We start from the raw sequence: 20603 nt of genomic DNA, 5'->3' as shown, positions 1-20603 counted from the left end.
TTTTTCCAAATAAAGTTTTATGAGAAATGCCAGTGTGCAAAATGAGTCAAAAGTTGTATTTACTTTAAATAAAAATATTTTGTAAGGAAGGTCATATTTAAAATATTTACTCAGGAAGGCAACAAGAACAATTAAGTTTATGCACACATTTACAATTAGGGTTATGGATAACAATAAATATCTGTGTTTTGTTTTGATTGTACAATATAAAGAAAATGCTGATTTTCCCACATGCATAGTTGTAAATATAACAGCTTTTAATTTTTCAAGACAGACTCTCACTCTGTCATCACACTGGAGTGTAGTGGCGCAGTCTTGGCTATCTGCAACCTCTGCCTCAGGGTTCAAGCGATTCTCATGCCTCAGCCACCTGAGTAGCTGGAATTACAGGCATCTGTCACTGCTGCCCAGCTAAATTTTTTGTATTTTTAGTAGAGACGGGGTTTTGCCATGTTGGCCAGGCTAGTCTCGAACTCCTGACCTCAAGTGTCCGCCTGCCTTGGCCTCCAAAGTGCTGAGATTACAGGCATGAGCCACTGCGCCCAGCCTATAACAGCTTTTTTAACAGCTCATCTTCCAATCTCTAAATATTCCTTAGGAGAAGAGTGCTACGAAATTTTTGTTTCCAAGCTGAATCACTAACAATATTGTTAAATCACTTGTATTCTTTAAGATCTCTTTAAAAATCAGAAAAGGACCCAGAACCTGGATTAAGCATTATAAGTATTTGTAATAGAACAGTATCATGATGTTATTGCACAATTGACTGTTGCAGACTTGTTTAAACAACTTTACATGACCCAGCACACACAGGCCTGAACTTCAGAAGACCAACAGAGTTAAAACATTCCCAAGTGATGAGTGTTTTCTAACTTTTTTTAAACTTTTTTTTTTTTTTTGAGACAGAGTCTCATTCTATCACCCAGGCTGGATGCAGTGGCGCAATCTCAGCTCACTGCAGCCTCCGCCTCCCAGGTTCAACGGATTCTCATGCCTCAGCCTCCCAAGTAGCTGGGATTACAGACATGTGCCACCATGCCCGGCCGGAGTGATGATGAGTTTATAAGCCCAAATGCAGATCCACAATCCCATATCTGACACCCTCAAGGCCAACTGCTGTTCGATATTCAAGATTCTATAGGTTTCACAATGTTAATACACTCTGTATTATAGGATGTCTCCAGCATGGTCCAGAGCGGCACCCTATAATAAAAGATTAATAATTCTTTACAAAAATATTTAAATATTCATAGTAAGTGAGATTAATAAAAAAAAAAAAACCTCTAAATAGTTACCCATCCATTCAGGTCAGATTTGCCATTAAATAAGTTTTAATGCCAAACTTACAAAAGCACTTTCTGTCTTTAGATCATATTGGATTTCAGGAATGTGGACCTGTATAGGCAGAAATGACATAAGAAACGTTTTCCCACAATCTACACAGAAGCATACAGAAATGGTGTGTAATACACTTGAGGAGTATACATTTATTCCAGGTTTTTAATGATTAGAAATGTTTTCAGAAGTGAAGCCTTCAGCATTCTACCGGGGACTGGAGTGGAGTGGAGGAGATGAGAGTAGTAAAAACAAAACAAATAAAAAGCCGCTGAACCATATTATTTCTGTTTTTATTTTTTTCTGAGATGGAGTCTTGCTCTGCTGCCCAGGTTGGAGTGCAGTGGGAAGATCTCTCAGCTCACTGCAACCTCCACCTCCTGGGTTCAAGCAATTCCTGCTTCAGCCTCCCCAGTAGCTGGGCATACAAGCATGTACCACCACGCTTGGCTGACTTTTGTATTTTTAGCAGAGACGGGGTTTCGCCATGTTGGCCAGGCTGGTCTCAAACTCCTGATCTCAGGTGACCCACCTGCGTTGGCCTCCCAAAGTGCTGGGATTACAGGTGTGAGTCACCACGCCTGGCCTGAACCATATTATCTCTAAAGTCCCTAGGAAACTAAGATTCTGGGTCCCTTATCCTTTTTTTTTTTTTTTTTTTTTTTTTTAACAGAGTTTTTTTTTTTTTCCCCGGGTGGGGGGGATACTGGGATTACAGGCACCCACCACTATGCCCAGCTAATTTTGTACCTTTGGTAGAGATGGCGTTTCACCATGTTGGCAAGGCTGGTCTCGAACTTGTGACTTCAAGTAATCCGCCCACCTCGGTCTCCCAAAGTGCTGGTGAGAGGTGAGAGAGTGTTGGCAGTCCTCACAGCCCTCGCTCGCTCTCGGCACCTCCTCTGCCTGGGCTCCCACTTTGGCGGCACTTGAGGAGCCCTTCAGCCCACCGCTGCACTGTGGGAGCCTTTCTGGGCTAGTCAAGGCGGGAGCCGGCTCCCTCCTCTTGCAGGGAGGTGTGGAGGGAGAGGCGCGAGCGGGAACCGTGGCTGCGCGTGGCGCTTGCGGGCCAGCTGGAGTTCCGGGTGGGCGTGGGCTTGGCAGGCCCCGCACTCGGAGCAGCCGCCGGCCCTGCCGGCCCCGGGCAATGAGGGACTTAGCACCCGGGCCAGTGCTGCGGAGGGGGTACTGGGTCCCCCAGCAGTGCCAGCCCTCGGGCGCTGTGCTGGATTTCTCGCTGGGCCTTAGCTGCCTTCCCGCGGGGCAGGCCTCGGGACTGCAGCCCACCATGCCTGAGCCTTCCCCCGCCTCTGTGGGCTCCTGTGCAGCCCGAGCCTCCTCCACGAGCACCGCCCCCTGCTCCACAGCGCCCAGTCCCATCAATCACCCAACGGCTGAGGAGTACGAGCTTATGACGCAGGACTGGCAAGCAGCTCCACCTGCAACCCTGGTGCGGGATCCACTGGGTGAAGCCAGCTGGTTTCCTGAGTCTGGTGGGGCCTTGGAGAGCCTTTATGCCTAGCTCAGGGATTGTAAATACACCAATCAGCACTCTGTATCTAGCTCAAGGTTTGTAAACACACCAATCAGCACCCTGCGTCTAGCTCACGGTTTATGAGCACACCAGTCCACACTCTGTATCTAACTGATCTGATGGGGACGTGGAGAACCTTTATGTCTAGCTCAGGGATTGTAAGCGCACCAATCAGCACCCTGTCAAAACAGACCACTCGGCTCTACCAATCAGCAGGACGTGGGTGGGGCCAGATAAGAGAATAAAAGCAGGCTGCCACAGCTAGCAGTGACAACCTGCCCGGGTTCCCTTCCAGTTTGTGGAAGTTTCGTTCTTTCGCTTTTTGCAATAAATTTTGCTACTGCTCGCTCTTTGGGTCCACGTTGTTTTTTATGAGCTGTAGCACTCACCGCGAAAGTCTGCAGCTTCGCTCCTGACCTGGTGAGACCCCAACCCACCAGAAGGAAGAAACTGCGAACACATCCGAACGTCAGAAGGAACGAACAACTCCAGATGCGCCACCTTAAAAGCTGTAACACTAACGACGAGGGTCCGCGGCTACATTCTTGACGTCAGTGAGACCAAGATCCCACCAATTTTGAGACAGAGTCTTGTTCTGTTTCCCAGGCTGGAGTGCAATGGCCTGATTTCAGCTCACTGTAACCTCCACCTCCCAGGTTCAAGAGATTCTCCTGCTTCAGGCGACCGCCACTATGCCCAGCTAATTTTTGTACCTTTGGTAGAGATGGCGTTTCACCAGGTTGGCAAGGCTGGTCCTGAGCTCTTGACTTCAAGTGATCCGCCCACCTCGGTCTCCCAAAGTGCTGGGATTACAGGCATGAGCCACCATGCGCAGCCATCATATTTTAATAATCGGAGGAGTTCCCAGGAGAGTCCGATGACTTATGTGACCTTCTAATTCCCATTCCCCCACCCCAAACTCATAAGTGTCTTATTTTCAAAGTGCACTGGAATAGGAAAATAAAGGCAAAACCAATGATCTTTGAATAGATGGTTCACAAAAAAGAGAATATAAATTGCTTTGAGGCTTTGGGGCTTAATTTCACTCATAATAAGGAAAATATTTAAATAAAATGCCATCTTTTTACCTGTAAGATTGGCAAAAATAATATACCATGGTGTGGAAAATGTAGAGAAAAAGTCACTCTCACACATTGCTTTTTGGAATGTATCCCTACGGAGAGCAATTTGGTAACAGGTAACCAAATTACAAATACATATGCCTTTTCACTCACCAATTCAACTTCTAGGAATTTAGCCCACATTTTCTCACATATGAAATAAATGGCACATGTAGATTAGTCATTGCAGGATTGTTTATAATAACAAAATATTGTAATCCTGCATTCTGAAAGATATCTGGTACCAAAGTTTCAGGTAAATTATGGAATATCCAAATGATGAAATACAATGTAACCATTCAATCCTTACTACAGACAGCATGGTAAGTGAAAACAAGTAAGATGGAGAATGTATAAAATGCTACCATTTCCATTTGTAGCCGGGTGTGGTGGCACACGCCTGTAGTACCAGCTACTTGGGAGACTTGGGGTGGGAGGATGGCTTGAGCCTGGGAGGTCGAAGCTGCGATGAACTATGATCACATCACTGTACTCCAGCCTGAGCGACACAGCAAGGCTCTGTCTCAAAAATAAACGAAATAAAATAAAATAAAATGCTACTATTTGTATACATAACAGGAGTAGGCATATATCACTTACATGTGTATAAAAGATCACTAGAAAGATACATAAGAAATATTGGTGGTCTCGGGGGGGACATAGGAGTGGAAGGAAAAGTTATCATTGTATGCTGTTCTGATCTTTCAAATTTTTAACCATGTAGGTGTTTTACCTATTCAAAAAATAGATGGTGCTCTTTAAATTAAAAAAAAAAAAAAATTTAGGCCGGAAGCAGTGGCTCACGCCTATAATCCTAGCACTTTAGGAAGTCGAGGCTGGAGAATCATCTGAGCCCAGGAGTTCAAGACCAACCTGGTCAGAACCAATTGGTGACATCAGATGTAAAAAAAAAAAAAAAAAAAAAAAAAAAAAAAAACTTGAAAGAAGACTAACCCCCACAACATAGTGAGATTCCATCACTACAAAAAATTAAAAATTAGCTGCACATGACGATGTGTGCCTGTGGTCCCAGCTGCTCAGAAGGCTGAAACAGGAGGAACGCTTGAGCCTAGGGATTCGAGGCTGTAGTGAGCAATGATCGCGCCACTGCACTCCAGCCTGGGCAACAGAGCAAGACCCTGTATCAAAAAATATATAGAAAATAAGAATTTAAAAATTGTAAAGGAGTAGCCTCATTGAAAAAGTTGACATGTATCAAAGATTGGAGGAAGTTAGACATTCAGAAACCTAGGGAAAGAACATTCCAGGAAGAAGCCAAGGGCCCTGAAGTGAGCAGCTGCCTGATCCATCAGAGAATGCGCAGGCAGCAACGCCATGTTCTGGGCAGAGTGCTCCGTATGCACACATTGAAAAGCTCATGCTGGCTGCTGAGTTGAAGACGTACTACAGCTGAAAAAGGGCATTAAAAGGACCAATTTCGTGGCAATTACAGTAATCCAGGCAAGAAGTGATGGTAGCTCAGAGCAGGGGTGCGGTGGAAGTGGTGAGAAGTGGTCAGATTATGGATAAAACTTAAACAAGAACCAAAGGGTTTCCTGATGGAGTAGACGCTGGAAGGGGAGGGGTGAGAAAATGGTGTCAGCTTGATGGAGATGAGTACGAGACGAACAGGTCTGATAGGTTCTGTCTGGAACATGTTGATTTTCAGATGGCTACTAGTTTAGGGCCAAGATAAAGGAGATTTACCCACCTCCTGAACCAAACAACAACAAAGAAGATTAAAATATATGAAACAACGGTTTCTGAGATACTGGACATTGGACAAAAAAAGACAATGATCCCTGAGAGACTGGGCCCAGTTTACTGCCTTGAGAGAGTTTCCAAGCTGAGTTGCTTGAAGGAGAAATCCAGGTAGGACTCAGTCAGCTCCCTGACTTGACAAGACACAGCCCCAGATCCAGGAGACCAAGGCCCCTGGAGGTCACAGAACTGAGGATCAGGGAGGAGAAAGGTACACAGAGAGATGGCCAGAGGTCTGCAGAGGATCCCACGAGTATTCAACTGAGTACTGCTCAGCACTCACATGTGAGAAAATTACCTGGGGATGGGGAGAATCCCAATAACATCAGCACAGGGAACGCCACCCGGCAATCACCAGGCCTGGGAACAGTGCCTGATGCCACCAGCCAGCCTGGAAACCGTCATGCCCCACAGGGCATTGGGAAGAGAATGCAGGAGGCTCTCACCTCTGTTGTAGGGCCCAGGCTGACCAGGACCGTGACCACTGAGGTAGGAGGAAAACCTGAGGAGTTCAGTACTCAGAAGCCAAGGAAAGAAAGTGCATCGAGGTGGAGATAAAGACTGAGCATCCATCCTTGGATGGAGAAATGTCAGAGTCATTGGTGACCCAGAAAAGCACAGTATGGTGGAATGATGGGGGAAAAGCTAGAGCCGAGTTGGAGAGAGAGCGGGAGAATAGGAACTGGAGACAGGGTATAATCAATTATTTTAAGGAATTTGCTGCAAAAGGAAACAAATAAATAGGGAAAGCTGTTGGAGGAATTGTGGTCAAGAGAAGTCTGTCTTAAGTTTAAAGGAATTACAACATGTTTACATACAGATAGGAATTACACAATAGGGAGGGAAATGGTGATGGGTGGGGGCGGAGATGGAATCGAGTTGGAAGCATGGAAAGTCACCAGTGGATAAGTTAACACACAGGCCAGCTGAGTGTAAGGGAACAGATGCCAGTATTCCAGTAGATGTGGTGGTAGAAGCTCTCTTCTAGGTTTCATGTGTCTTGGTGAGGTAGAAAATAAGGTCATCAGCTGAGAATGAGGATGGAGAATTTCAGGAGTGTGAGAAGAGAGAAGAAATGAAATAGTCATCTGGGACAGTGGGATTGAGAATGGATTAGGGAATTTTGATTGCCTGGGAGCATGAAGGGTTCATTTGAGATTCATGGCCAACAATTAAAAGGGAGACAGTTGTTCTTTTGTGAGACAGTCTCACCTTTTTTGAGACAGTTGTGTGAGCTTGTATGTTTTCCCCCAGCCACTAGCAGCCGTACCAGTTCAGGCACAGAGGAGGCAGGGTTTTATTATGTCAAGCGAGCATATTGAAACCAAAGAAGAGCCAGATGTGGTGGCTCATACCTACAATCCCAGCACTTTGGGAGACCAAGGAGAGAAGATTGCTTGAGGCCAAGAGTTCAAGACCAGCCTGGGGAACATAGCGAGACCCTGTCTCTACGAAAAAATTAAAAATTAACCAGGTGTGGTGGTGCGTGCCTGCAGTCTCAGTGTCTCAGGAGGCTGAGGTGGGAGGACTCCTTGAGCCCAGGAGTTTGGGGCTGCAATGAGCTGTCATTATGCCACTGTACTCCAGCCTGGACAACAGAGTGAGACCCTGTCTGAAAGAAAGATATATATATATATATAGAGAGAGAGAGAGAGAGAGAGGAGGGAAGGGAGGGAGGGAGGAAGGGAAGGGAAGGGAAGAGAGGGAAGGAAGGAAGGAAAATAACAGACATGCAGGAAAAAAAAACATATTTTCAGAGGATAGATGATGACAGTGAGGACAACACGGGACACCAAAACGGAGGCAAGCCACCAAGGACCGGGAAAAGAGACCTGAAAGGCTTAGGACCACTTAAGGCAAACACAGACAACTTCATAAATTGCTGGAAAAAAATTCTACATAAATTATATCACAATTAGGTGACAGAGCAGGTAAAGTTCATCTAGGTCCAACCTAGGTGTTCAGTGTTTTCCAAAATCTCTCCTCTGGGGTCTCTGTCAAGCCTCTTGGGGTCAGCCCTGCCCCACACAACCGGCCTCTGCTTGGCCCTATGAGCAGATCAAATTCTCCCTTTTAGGTCTTCTTCAGTCCTACTCAGGTCTGACACACTCACCTGCAGTGGCCCCAGGATTCTTCTCTGCTGTCCTGACTTCTCCCCCAACTAGGTGCTCAGGTGCTTTTTTTGCTTTCATCCCTGCTTCTGTGCATTTTTATTCTGTGAATTTTTATTTCTGTGATTTTTTTTTTTTTTTTTTTTTTTTTTTGAGATGGAGGCTCGCTCTGTCACCCAGGCTGGAGTGCAGTGGCGTGATCTAGGCTCACTGCAACCTCCGCCTCCCGGGTTCAAACGATTCTCCTGCCTCAGCCTCCCGAGTAGCTAGGACTACAGGTGCCCGCCACGATGCCCGGCTAATTTTGTATTTTTAGTAGAGACAGGGTTTCACTGTGTTAGCCAGGATGGTCTCGATCTCCTGACCTTGTGATCCGCCCACCTCAGCCTCCCAAAGTGCTGGGATTACAGGCTTGAGCCATAGCGCCTGGCCCTATTTCCATGAATTTTTATTCTCGCCATCCTCTTTTATTTTTTCTGTTAAAAACCTTAAGTTCTTCTTGCTTTCTAAGAGAGATCAAGAAACATTTTCATTTTATCCATGAATAGGCAGATACCCAGAAAAACCTGAGCATATTATGCCAAAAATATTTCACACTCAGTCCTTAAGCAATGAAGACAAAAGAAATGATTTGTTTCCACATTAAACCTAAAGGGGGGATAGATACACAATGCAAACAGCCCATTTGGAGATGAGGCAGAATACAATGGTTACAATCAGAATGAGCTCCTTCCTGGCAGCTGCTGGTCTTCAGTGTCCTTTGTAGACCCTTGTAGAGGAAGAGAGATTTTTTTAAAACAGATGCTTCCATTCAGGAAACTAGGTCCATCAGAGACTTTCCCTGTAGGTTTTGCTCTGGGGGGTTCCTGCATTGTGGTTCCTGTTACCACAAATTCATCTCCCTCAATATGTCCAATCTCTGCTTTTCTTTGGTTCAAGGGTGGACATACCCAAAATCAGTTTCCTCTTAGGACAACTGAGAGAAGTTGGATCTTTCCAATGTGTCTTTTTATGATTGCAAGAGAAAACAAAAAAGAAAAGGGTGTGACTACAAAATGTAGCAAGAGGAATCTTTGTAGTGATGGAATTGTTTCATATCTTGACTGCAGAGGTGCTTACATGACTTTCCAATGTAGTAAAATAACACAAAACTGCCCGTGCACATTGTACCAACATAAGCTTCCTGGTTTAGAGATTGTACTGTAGTTACCTAAGATGTAGGGGAAGTAGCGCCTCTCTGTACTAACTTTGCAACTTCTTGTGAATATGTCAAAAGAAAAAGGGTTTTGTTAAATCATTATTTTAAAAACCATGGCAGAGTTTGTGGATTTGATCAAGATTAAATAAAGCTGTGTCGTGTACGTGTGTGTGTGTGTGTGTGTGTGTGTGTGTGTGTGTGTGTGTGTGTTTGAGACGGAATCTCACTCTGTTGCCCAGGCTGGAATGCAGTGGTGCCATCTCGGCTCACTGCAATACCAGGTTCAAGCGATTTTCCTGCCTCAGCCTCCCAAGTAGCTGGGATTACAGGCACATGTTGCCACACCCGGCTAATTTTTATATTTTTAGTAGAGACAGGGTTTCACCCTGTTGGCCAGGCTGGTCTTGAATTCCTGACCTCAGGTGATCCACCGGTCTTGGCCTCCCAAAGTGCTGGGATTACAGGTGTGAGTCACCACGCCTGGCCTCATATTTTCAATTTTTAAAATAATAACCAATATGCAGGAAAAAAGTTACATCTCCACAGAATATGTTTCTGATTCTAGCAGTCACTGTGAAGGAAACTTTAGAGTCCCAGGATCCCTTCTAGCCCCTTCTGGGCTGGTCCGGTTTCAAGTAGGTTCAAGTCCTCTTGACCACTGGACATTGTCTTTCCTCCCTGGCATGAGTTGCTGACCCACCAGTCCATTTTCTTCTGACCAAAGAAAAGTGACAATTCACCTTCTTTAAAAAGCTAACTCTTTTCCTGAGTTTCAGATGAAGCGGACATATGTTCCCAAGTAACTTGCAAGGTACTATGATGGATACCCTTTAAACACAATGAATGACTTTCTAGCTCCTCTAGGACCTGGTGACGAGCTCTTCCTAGCTCTGAAGTCTCTGATCATGATTCATTTAGGTCTTCTCCCTGCCATTCACCCAGAGAAATGACCTTGCAGCACAGTCAACGATGCAAAACCCATTCCCGTCATGCTGTACAGGGCGGCAGCAAAGAGGGAAATTTTTCACCAATACCTCAGCCCATCAGCAAAGGCAGAACCCAAATAGACTGGTGATTCTCCGAGAGGGATGAACTTCCTTTTTCTGTTACTTGTCAGATTCCAGGTTAATTTTTTGCTATTGCCCCAAGTATAAAAAAAGAAGAAAAATATTTCTATCACAGATCATGTTTCTAAATCTTAATATTTCTCCAATGCCTTTTTATCTCTAGAAGAATCCTCCTCTCATGGAAACACTCTCACCCAGGGCACACTGTCAATTCCATTGCTCCTGCGATGACAGGAAGTGTGAGGAGGTGGCTATGAGGCATACAGTTCAGGAGTAACACAGTGACTTTATGCTGCTTGGTTGATGATATAATCTTCGCAGAGGCTCCCTGGTGTAATTACCTTCAATTCTTCAGGCCCTTTAATCAGAGTTCCTCTGGTTACCTCATCGTGTTTACCCTGCAGTCTAAGGTCAACTGTTGAATTTAGCCCTCTTGGTCTGTGGAATATCAAAGTCCTTTCTTGATGGGCCCAAACAAATCCTTTTTGGCTTCTGGTAAAAACTGCCCTCCTGAAAGCCACGTGTCACATCGAACAGGTCAGATTCCCCCTCAGCTCTTCTTCTCAGACCTCCGCTTTCCTAAGACGCCCTATTAGGGCAGCTGCTGTCCTAAGATAGTTCTCCTGTCCTCAGTTTTTAAAATGCTAAGTCTCTATTCTGTAGTCATTTCTCATCACTAATCATTCTTTTGGAGAAGGAATATTTTCTTTTCCTTCCCCTAGAAAATAGAAGGGAGAGTTTTGGGGTCCATCCTTACTGAGATTTTCTGCTATGTCATCTTGGTACAGAGTTCAATCTAATGAAGACATTGTCACAAATTGATCAAAACCACCAGGAAAGCAGACAAGAGCATGCTCAATTTCTTTAGTTTTTCTTTTTTGTTTTCATAATATTGCATGATACAATGAGTATTAAAGGAAAATTAACTTTCAGTTGACATATTGAAACAATTTATACTTAAAGAAGATCTTATACAGTCAACTCAAACTATTGTACATGGACTTCTGAATGAGGTGGGGTTTTTTTGTTTTGTTTTGTTTTGTTCCAGACAATGTCTCACTCTGGTTGCCCAGGCTGGAGTACAGTGGCATGATCACTGCAGCCTTGACCTCCTGGGCTCAAGCGACCCTCCCACCTCAGCCTCCTGAGTAGCTGGGACTAAGGCATGCACCACCATGCCTAGCTAATTTTTATTTTTTTTATTTTTTGTTGAGACAGGGTCTCCCATGTTGCTCATACTGGTCTTGAACCCCTGGGCTCAAGTGATCCTCCCACCCCAGCCTCCCAAACTGTTGGGATCACAGGTGTGAGCCATGCACCAGATGAGATTTAATGAGTTTCTTTTTTTCTTATTTTTCTTTTCTTCCTTTTTTTTTTTTTTTGGCCAGGTAAATATTAATGAGTTTCAAAAGCAGAATGTGATAACTTACATTGGTGATCTTCATACTAACCCACAATATTCAGTAAATCTCATTTGGAAGAGAGAAGAAAAGCTGAATTCCCTGTTTTCGTGACAATTAAATTAAATATTAGTTGCTGGATGCCCAATTTCAGTGACATAACAGCCTTCTTATCCCATTCCCCTTCTATAATTCTGAGGGTTTGGTGTGGAATGAGGTAAGTCTGACGAAATTTGCTTATAAACATCCTTTATTGTACATAGACAGTGGATACTGAGAATGATCAAGTAAATGGAATTTTGAACAGGTAAAGAGGAAACAAAGAATTAAGGTATCCCTGTGGAATAGTGCAAGATAGGAGTGCCGCACCCATAGTGTTATCTACAATAGGTACTCCAGGGAAAGGACCCCAAGGAGTCAGACCACAAATGTATGACCAGCACAATTCTATGATCAAACTCTACCTCTAGCAAGGCATCTCAACAATCAAGTTCTATTTAAATCATTCGCTCGTGTCTTCTTTCAGTCATGGTGAAATAATGAGAATATCATAAGGAACAGAAGGCAATGCATTGGTCACCCCCCTTGGAGAGGCTGGTGGGATGTATCTGGATTAGTCCTCACGGGGGGTGCTATTTTCCTGCATAGTCTTCATTATCCAGTCAACGTAGTTCTGTACCCGTGTGTACAGCCCATAGGTCCCACACTGGGGCCCCCAGGACACCAGGCCAGCTACGTAGAATTTGGTCTTGTCATTGGGATCCTGTACAGCAAAGGCCCCACCACTGTCCCCTTTACAGCTATCCATGCCCTTCTCTCCTCCAGCACAGATCATGTTAGGAGTGAAAACATAGGCCTCTGCATCTGCTGTGGGGTTCTCCACTTTCACTTCTTTGCACTTTCTTAAAGGAGCTACAGGTAACCTTGCCGCCTTGAGGCGAACAGCACGATCTCTCTTCTCTGTTCGGCCCCAGCCTGAGATCAGTCCCAGGTCCCCATCCATGAGGTTGTAGTCGGAAGAGGTGCCTGGTAGGCAGATGGGAGAGACAGTGGGTCCCATTTTCACTGGGTCTTTCAGCCGCACCAGTGCAATGTCATTATCAAAATTTGTTCGTCCTTCTGGGATTTCCAGCTGCTTCCACCCCGGATGAATAAACACATGCTCAGGAGTGAGCATCTTGGATTTTGCCAGCCGTGAGGTCTGCACTGAGGTGGACCCAACATACATTGTTGGCTCCCTGTTTCCCTCCACAACATGAGCAGCCGTCAGCACCCAGTACTCATCAATGAGCGCTCCACCAGCCCATGGGTTGTCAAAGAAGACTTGCCAGGGGAAGTTTTTAATATCTGCATCAGATCCTCCAATTATCCTCTGTTTTTCTTCAAAGGGTTCTCTGGGGACTCCACAGACTAGGAAGGAATAAAGCAACACAGGGAAGGAGCAAGAAATGATGCTGCCTTCCTGCAAATCCTCCAACCACTCAAATAATTTTACCTGCTAGGTTGCAGCGTTCTCTAGTACAAAATAGTCAACCCTATTTGGTCAACAATCTCAATACCTGACCCACTCTGGCCTTACCTAAACATCCCGCTTTGCCGATGTCATAAGCAGGCTCATGGGAGAGCTCAGTTAAACAGAGGCAATGTGTGAATCACTGAGTCCAGACGCACTAGTGCCTCACACTATCCACAGTGTGACTCACAACCCCTCTGGAGGCAGGGGTCCCCTTTGCACCTCCCAACTCGGCACGTGAGGCCGGTGCCCAACCAAGAGCCAGTGCTGGAAACCCTTTTCTCACACAGATGGTGGAGGAGGGAAGATTTCTGCCTTTTTCAGATGCCCAAATCAAACTTTAATCACCTTCTTTACTGGAGTCCTAGTTGCACCTGAGTCCCTCCTAGTAAACCACAGGTCAGCCTAGGAAGTAGAGAGGGGTCCCTTCTTTGGCCTTGACCTCTCACATCCAGTGACTGGTGCCATTACCGTTCAGTTATACTAATAACTGAATTCAAGTGAAGCTGCTTACCTAAATCCCTTACTAGACAGCCTGGAGGGACTCCAAGTTGAGCACAATGGGCTGTGAACTTAGACAGACCTGGGCTCAAAGCCTGCCTTTGCCACTTGCTAACTCTGCAAACTTGCACCCCACCCATTGACTGGTCAAATAAGACTAATGACACCTAGCTCACAGGGCTGTTACAAGGACATGAATGAGATAATAAATTGAAAAAAGCAGCTCCGTCTTTAGCTCTCAGTAACACCCAGGATGGTTTTTATCCTACTGGATTTGCCCTAGCCTTCTGCTACCCAACTCTTATCTTCCTCATTCCTTGAATTCCTCTATATCTTGCTGCCATATAAACTTTTAATATAATAACTAGGCTATTTAGTCTTGTTTCTGAGTGATGATTACTCACTCTCAGCTTTCAGGCCCTGTTTTTAGCAGTTCTGTATCTTCTCACTGCAGCTACATTATCAGACACCAACTGTCGCTGGCTGACGTTTCTATTTCCTTCCAGTTGGCCTGGCTTCAGTGTGGCTGAGGAGGTTCCCCATGGCCCTGGCAGCCCACGGCACAGTGCTACTGCCACCTCACTGAGCTGGACTCTGGCAGGCCGCTGTTCAGTCTTCTCCCAAGAGGATTACAGTTGCTTTCAGAAGGTGACTCCCAGTCACCCGTGGCTATCATCTCTCCCCAAGCTTCAGCCCTCCTTACCTGGAACACATTTCGGCAGCTCTGGGCCCAGCACCTCATTCACCCAGCTCCCATTACCAGCACAGTGATACTCCCCTGGAATAGCACAGAGAACACAGGCCACACTCACCACCACATCTTCCTTCTTCCATTCCCCCCCACCCCGACACCCTGCCCCGTTCCTTCAGAGCCTCAGCTCGTCTAGGATTCAAGTAGCAAATCAGATTAAATCAGCCAGAAAAAAAAATCTTCCTCCAAACAATCCCTCAGGCGTCTAGCCTGCTGGGGAGACAAAGGGAACATCTCCAAAGCAGAAAGAAAGAAGGCATTGAGAAAGTGGGAAAATAAAATACAAAGCAATGCAGAGAATGTATAGTATCTCATCCAGCCCTTCATCTAGCATGACCAAAGCCTCCACCTCAAGAAAGCCAGTCAGTGTAGCTTGGTGGCTTAAAGCGGGAGGCATTGCTCCTGTGGGTTTTACATGAAATAACTGGTCAAAAGGTGGATAATCCCATGAAATGGATGTTGTAGGGGAATTCCTGCTGCAGCTGTGAAACTCATTTGGTGACCTCTATGATTCCCTGTGACTGATGCTCCCCTGAACGTGCCCTGCTCCAGATGAAAACTGTACTTTTGGACGAAGCCAAGGGGATGAACAATGTCTGTCCTATCGCCTTCATTTGTCTCCAAACTCTCTCTGGCACAGACAGATTATGCTATCCACCCTCCAACACCTTCTCACTCTCTCTCTCTCTCTCTTCTCCAGTAGAAGAAACCTACCACCTCCTCCATTTTCCATGTAGTAATACGGCTCCTCACAAGTGTAGCGGGTGACAGAACCAAACAAAGTGCTCTCTGGGTCTTCAACTTTACCATTCTCAATGGATTCGGGAATGCCACAGTCCACAGCTACCAGATGAAGGAAGGAGAGCGATGGTCAGGACAGCCACTTCCTCCAAGGAAGAGTCACGGGGCCAGGTTCATCCTCACTGCTTCCCCTCCCCATATCCACAGGCACACCTGGGATGAGCCTCCCCACACCAGCCTCTCTGTGGCCATCCTCCCCAACTGGCATCTCTCAGCTCCCTGGCCCACTGAGATGCCAATTCACATGGCCCCATGAAAGCCGTAGTGAAGAGCCTGGTTCTCAGTGATTGGTGAAGGCCCAGTGGAAGCCACAAATGCACCCACGTGGGGCTACTAACTCGACCTATCCCATAGCCCCTTTCTTGGAAAGAAACTTGCCGATCTAGTTGGCCTGGGACCAGATGCGGGGCTGGGACTAGAAAAGCCTCCATGACTGGCTTCCCTTCAAAAACCCAACCCACTCCCTCACATGCCTAAGAGGAAACCATGCATTTGAATTTTGATGTGCTGATCTTTCCATTCTCTCTGAGAGAAAAAGAAAGACTTCCACTTTGAAGAGACACATACGTTGACATTTCAGTTTGGAATTACTCCACTTTCCATTGCTTTGACAAGTCGAATAGAAAGATGTTGCACCAACACGTCCCTGGAGAATAATAAACATCACCACTTATTTTTGAAGAGAGATATGGGAAACCAAAATCAAAACTGGAATTGATCTCTGGCCTTGGATCAATGAGAAGTCCTCACCACAAGAAGCTTGGGAACATCTTAGCAGACCCAAAGCACCCAGGAGATGAGGTTGACAGAAAGCTTTGCCCCAACGTGTCAACTCCCCTTCCCCAAGAAGACTGAAGGCAGAGAGAATGCCAAGCTGGCCAGGGAGCTCCATGACTCACAAGGAAGAACTACAGATCTTAAGCTGTTGTGTTTATGGGAAAGGTGTTATACCTTGATCACACACATACATTGGGTAAACAACTGGACAATTTCAGTCCACTCATCCTGATCTGGGGCCAGGGATTGGGGAGAAGCCAAGATGGTACTTTACCTCCACAACTTCAAACCCATCCAGACAGGTTATCTGCACCACATCTCTAAACACATATTTTGCCTTCGCAGGCTCCCAAACAGAATTGGGAGTGTCTTCTTTAGGACAGGGCATTGCTTGAAAGAACAGAAGTTGGGACAGGAAAAAAAATTACTAAATAGTTGAAGACTCTCACTCTATTTACATCATTCTCACACTTTCTAAAATCGTCCAGTTGTCCTCAATCCTGATGCTTAACATTCCAATACAGCAGATGTCTAAAATTGTATGGCGTTACCAACTAACCACCCCCAAGCTGTCTGCACTCTCAGGTCTAGTTAAAGGATTACTAGAGGTTGAGGCATTTCTAGCAACCATTGACTGGTTTAGATTTTCCTGAGAAAGTGAAGTATCTCAGGATTCTATCAGAACAACAATCTATCTGTTTTTTAAATTATTGTTGCTTTGTTTTTGTTTTGTTTTGTTTTAGAGAAAAGGTTTTGCTCTGTTTCCCAGAGTGGACTCAAACTCCTACTTCCTGGGCTCAAGGGATCCTCCTGCCTCAGCCTCCCCCAGTAGCTGAGATCACAGGTGCTTCCAGTGTGCCTGGATCATCTACCTGCTTTAATCCCACATTGTTTGGGGACTTTGGTATCACCAACCAAAGAGGCACTTCTAGGTTACTCACGATCTCCATGGTAGCGAAGTTTCCAGCCCTTTTTCTGCCCTGTTAGATCAGTTTGGAAGATGATATCAAGAGCATTACTCTTGGTTTCAATATTTAGAGGCCCAGGGAATCCATGACCACAGTAAGGACCAAATTGCTGATCTCCTGCAACAAACTGAACAAAATTATGAAATCAGAAGAGGGAAAGAACTAAAGGAAAGAGGTAAAATTGGGGAGTGGGAGATAAAAATAAGAGAGGCATTAAATGTCACATAAAATAAGAAGAAGGAAAATAAGGGTCAGGAGAAAAGATAAGTTTATCTTCAGGCTGAGTGCAGTGGCTCACGCCTATAATCCCAGCACTTTGGGAGGCCGAGGTGGGAGCATTGCTTGAGGCCGGGAGTTTCAGGCTATCCTGAGCAACACAGCAAAACCCCATCTCTGTAAAAAAAAAAAAAAAAAAAAAAAAAAAAAAAAAAAAAAAAAAAAAAAAAAAAAAAAAAAACAATAAAAATATTAGCTGGGTATGATGACGCAAGCCTGTGGGCCTAGCTACTCAGGAGGCTGAGGTGGGAGGCTTGCTTGAGCCCAAGAGGTCAAGGCTACAGTGAGCTGTGATTGCACCACTGCACTCCAGCTTGAGCAACAGAGCAAGACGCTGTCTCAAAAAAAAATTTCTTTGTCTTCAGGGAGAGATCTCTTTGTGTGAGTTGAGGGTGGGGGTATTAATCAACCATCACGCACAACTAAACTGTCAAGGCAGTTTCCCTCTGAGTCAGCTGGTTCCACATCAAAATCTTCTCTCCGCATGGTCACCACCACTTGGAACCCTTTCTCCAACCGGATCTGGTATTCACACCTTGAGTTCTCTGGATATGGTTTGGGATAATTGGGACTTGCAATCTCCCCAATCAGTGCAGTGAATACATCCCCACTGCAATTAACTAATAGAGAAAAAGAGAAAGGGAGAATCAAATACAGGGTCAAGCAAAGGAATTCCTGCACTATTCTATGATTCCTTCTCTCAGAAACTGACAGTCCTGCATTCAAACTAACCTGAGATCCCTGCCCTAACTGGAGGGATATAGCAATTACACATGCAATACATATCAGTAGGAATACCCAATCCCTATTAGGTTTCCATCACTTTGCTTAGGATGGAGCCCCTTCTGGTTATGAACAGCCCCCAGTAGACTCTTTACAGGCATCTATCTCTCTTCTCCAATTAACTAACTTTACCCTACAGTCTTATCTTCCTCCCTTCTTGTGGCTTCATCTCAGCTTATGAGTAACTAGGAATAGATGCCAATACAGAGTGATATAATGGACTCTGGGGACTCAATGTGGGAGGAGGTTGAAAGGGGGACGAGAAAACTACACATTGGGTATAGTGTACACTGCTCAAGTAACAAGTGCACTAAAATCTCAGAATTGACCACTAAAGAACTCATCCATGTAACCAAACACCACCAGTACCCCCAAAACTATTGAAATTATTAAAAATAATAAATAAATAAATAAATTCTAAAATAAAAAAGGAGAAGTGCCAAATGAAGGCTTGGCCTAATCGCAGTTGGAAGGGTGGACAAAGCCCTTTCTGAGGCCTCAGCCATTCCAAATCCCAGGGAACATGCAACCCTCTTGATGCCAAGCTCACCTCCACAATTCTTCATGTCATCATGGAGGAAATATTCCGGGGGGCAGGAGCAGAAGTAACCACCAATGAAGTTGTTGCAGAAGTGGCTACAAGGGGCATCTACAAAATCTGTGCATTCATTTATGTCTAAAACGAGTAGAAAGAGGCTGAGGTCAAGAACAAACACCAAGAAGGGAGAATGAGGTTACTCCCAAAACCAAAAGGGTAAGAAAAAGTAGGAAAGGCCTATTGCTTAAAGATCCCTCAAGGGATCACATTTCAGGCTAGTATTATTCTATATTACTCTTCTGACATATGATTCCAGAGTTGAGCCCTACCACTACACAGCTATAAGGAAGCTCGTGTGTGTGTGTGTGTGTGTGTGTGTGTGTGTGTGTGTGTGTGTGTATGACATAGCCTCACTCTGTCACCAAGGCTGGAGTGCAGTGGTGAGATCTTGGCTCACTGCAACCTCCACCTTTTCAAGCAAGTTCAAGCAAGTCTCATGCCTCCACCTCGCGAGGAGCTGGGAACACAAGCACGCACTACCACACCTGGTTAATTTTTTGTATTTTTAATAGAGACAGGGTTTCACCATGCTGGCCAGGCTGGTCTTTAACTCCTGGCCTCCGGTAATCCACCCACCTCAGCCTCCCAAAGTGCTGGGATTACAGGTGTGAGCCACCACGCCTGGCCTAGGTAGCTCTTAACGTCAGAGAACCTTGACTTTTCTCATGTACAGAGGGTTTCAGCTCTAGGGATGACACTCTGCAAGGTAAACATCATGACGATGCCTTCTGCAGGGAGGAATCAGTAGATTCATTGCTTTATATGATGTTGGTCCTTCTGTCAAATCTAAACAATAGTTTGGCTTTATGAGATGTCCTAGCTTCATTTTAACCTGGAGAGAGATACAGAAGTACCCAGAATTTGAAGGTTTGAATGCCATATATCGAATGGGTTTAAATACTACCCATTCCTTGTGTGATTCTTGGCAAGTTATTAACTTTCCTAGTCCTTATTTTCTTCATCTTTATATGGAGCAAATAATACCTACCTTGAAGAATTAAAGTGATGATTGTGTTAAAATAGGAAAAATCCCCAATACATATCCAGTTTATAGTGGTTCTCAATAAATTACTGTTTATTATGTAATATGTGTTATTACCATTATCATCATCACCACTAAGATACGATCATGCATTTGAATTCACAAAAGTGATTTATGGAGGGACCCAGGCCAAGTCAACACTTTTTATAAGAATTACGAACAGAATCCTCATTCGATGCGTTGCTCAGTGGATTTCTCACTTCTAATCTTTTAGCTGGGTCAATAAGGCACATGCAGAAGGGTGAGCCTTACCTGTGGCAACATAGTATGCAGCAAACCCCGTAAAACGCTCTTCATTGGAAAAGTCTGACTTAAAGATCACCTGGAGTTTGTTGTATGGGACTTGGAACTCTTCCACAATTGGAGAGTGGGGATTGTTACTGCTCCTCTGTCCACAGAGCCTCCCTTCTTCAGTGTCTCCTGAGATTATCTAAGAGAAGAGTCAAAAAAAAAAATCTAGGAAAGGGTAATATTTCGGTATGGAGGTTAAGAGAAGGGACAGAGAGAATAGAACATTTACGCCCCTAGGACTTGACTCCAGTTCACTGTGAGTACAGGTGGCACTCCCTCCCACATCCTTATTCCACTACCTTAGCCCTAGTCTTCCATCTCTATTCTTTTTGTGCTTATAACATACCTGCACTGAGTCATACGCACAGTTCTCTGACAGCTCTATGTCCAGATGGGTGAAGTAGAGGTGAATCCCGTACCCTTCAGGAACTTCTATGTCCCAAGATTTCTCTACCTCACTGGGATATGCCTGAGGATAGTTAGGGGACAGGATCTCCCCATACATTGTAGGCTCAGCATAAACCCACGCCAAAAGGGAAAACAGGACAATGCACCTGAAAAAAAAGAGGCATAGATTGGCGGGTGACCCAGGCACCAGTAGCCTAGGACAGAACATGCTATTTGCCAGAGGCAGAAGAAAGGGGGAAGAAGAGAGGCAGTCAGTCGGCCATGGGGGAGAATCTTAGGTCGGAATAAAGAAAAGGCCCAGATCAAACCAAAACCCAGGCTTCAGATAAGAGCCCTCTTTTTTTTTTTTTTTTTTTTTTTTTTTTTT

At 45.0% G+C, this 20603-nt stretch overlaps 1 protein-coding gene across 3 annotated transcripts in view; it reads right to left on the bottom strand.

Annotated features, from left to right (window-relative positions):
• Positions 1-11759: 11759 nt before the first annotated feature.
• Positions 11760-20603, bottom strand: part of C1S (complement C1s) — a 35696-nt gene continuing 26852 nt past the window's right edge. For all 3 annotated transcript variants that reach the window (XM_058442763.1, XM_032159499.2, XM_058442764.1), the window contains exons 3-12: positions 20175-20382; positions 19790-19967; positions 18448-18573; positions 17535-17734; positions 16812-16965; positions 16145-16260; positions 15661-15739; positions 15007-15135; positions 14245-14319; positions 11760-12937 (exon numbers count right to left, since the gene is read on the bottom strand). In XM_058442763.1, the coding sequence (XP_058298746.1) occupies positions 12141-12937; positions 14245-14319; positions 15007-15135; positions 15661-15739; positions 16145-16260; positions 16812-16965; positions 17535-17734; positions 18448-18573; positions 19790-19967; positions 20175-20382 (2062 nt within the window). In that variant the 3' untranslated portion in view covers positions 11760-12140. The remainder of the gene's footprint in view (positions 12938-14244; positions 14320-15006; positions 15136-15660; positions 15740-16144; positions 16261-16811; positions 16966-17534; positions 17735-18447; positions 18574-19789; positions 19968-20174; positions 20383-20603) is intronic.

This window comes from Hylobates moloch, unplaced genomic scaffold, assembly GCF_009828535.3.
Source record: "Hylobates moloch isolate HMO894 unplaced genomic scaffold, HMol_V3 SCAFFOLD_8, whole genome shotgun sequence".
NCBI classification, from domain to species: Eukaryota; Metazoa; Chordata; class Mammalia; order Primates; family Hylobatidae; genus Hylobates; species Hylobates moloch.
This window is presented reverse-complemented; position numbering and strand designations above follow the sequence as displayed.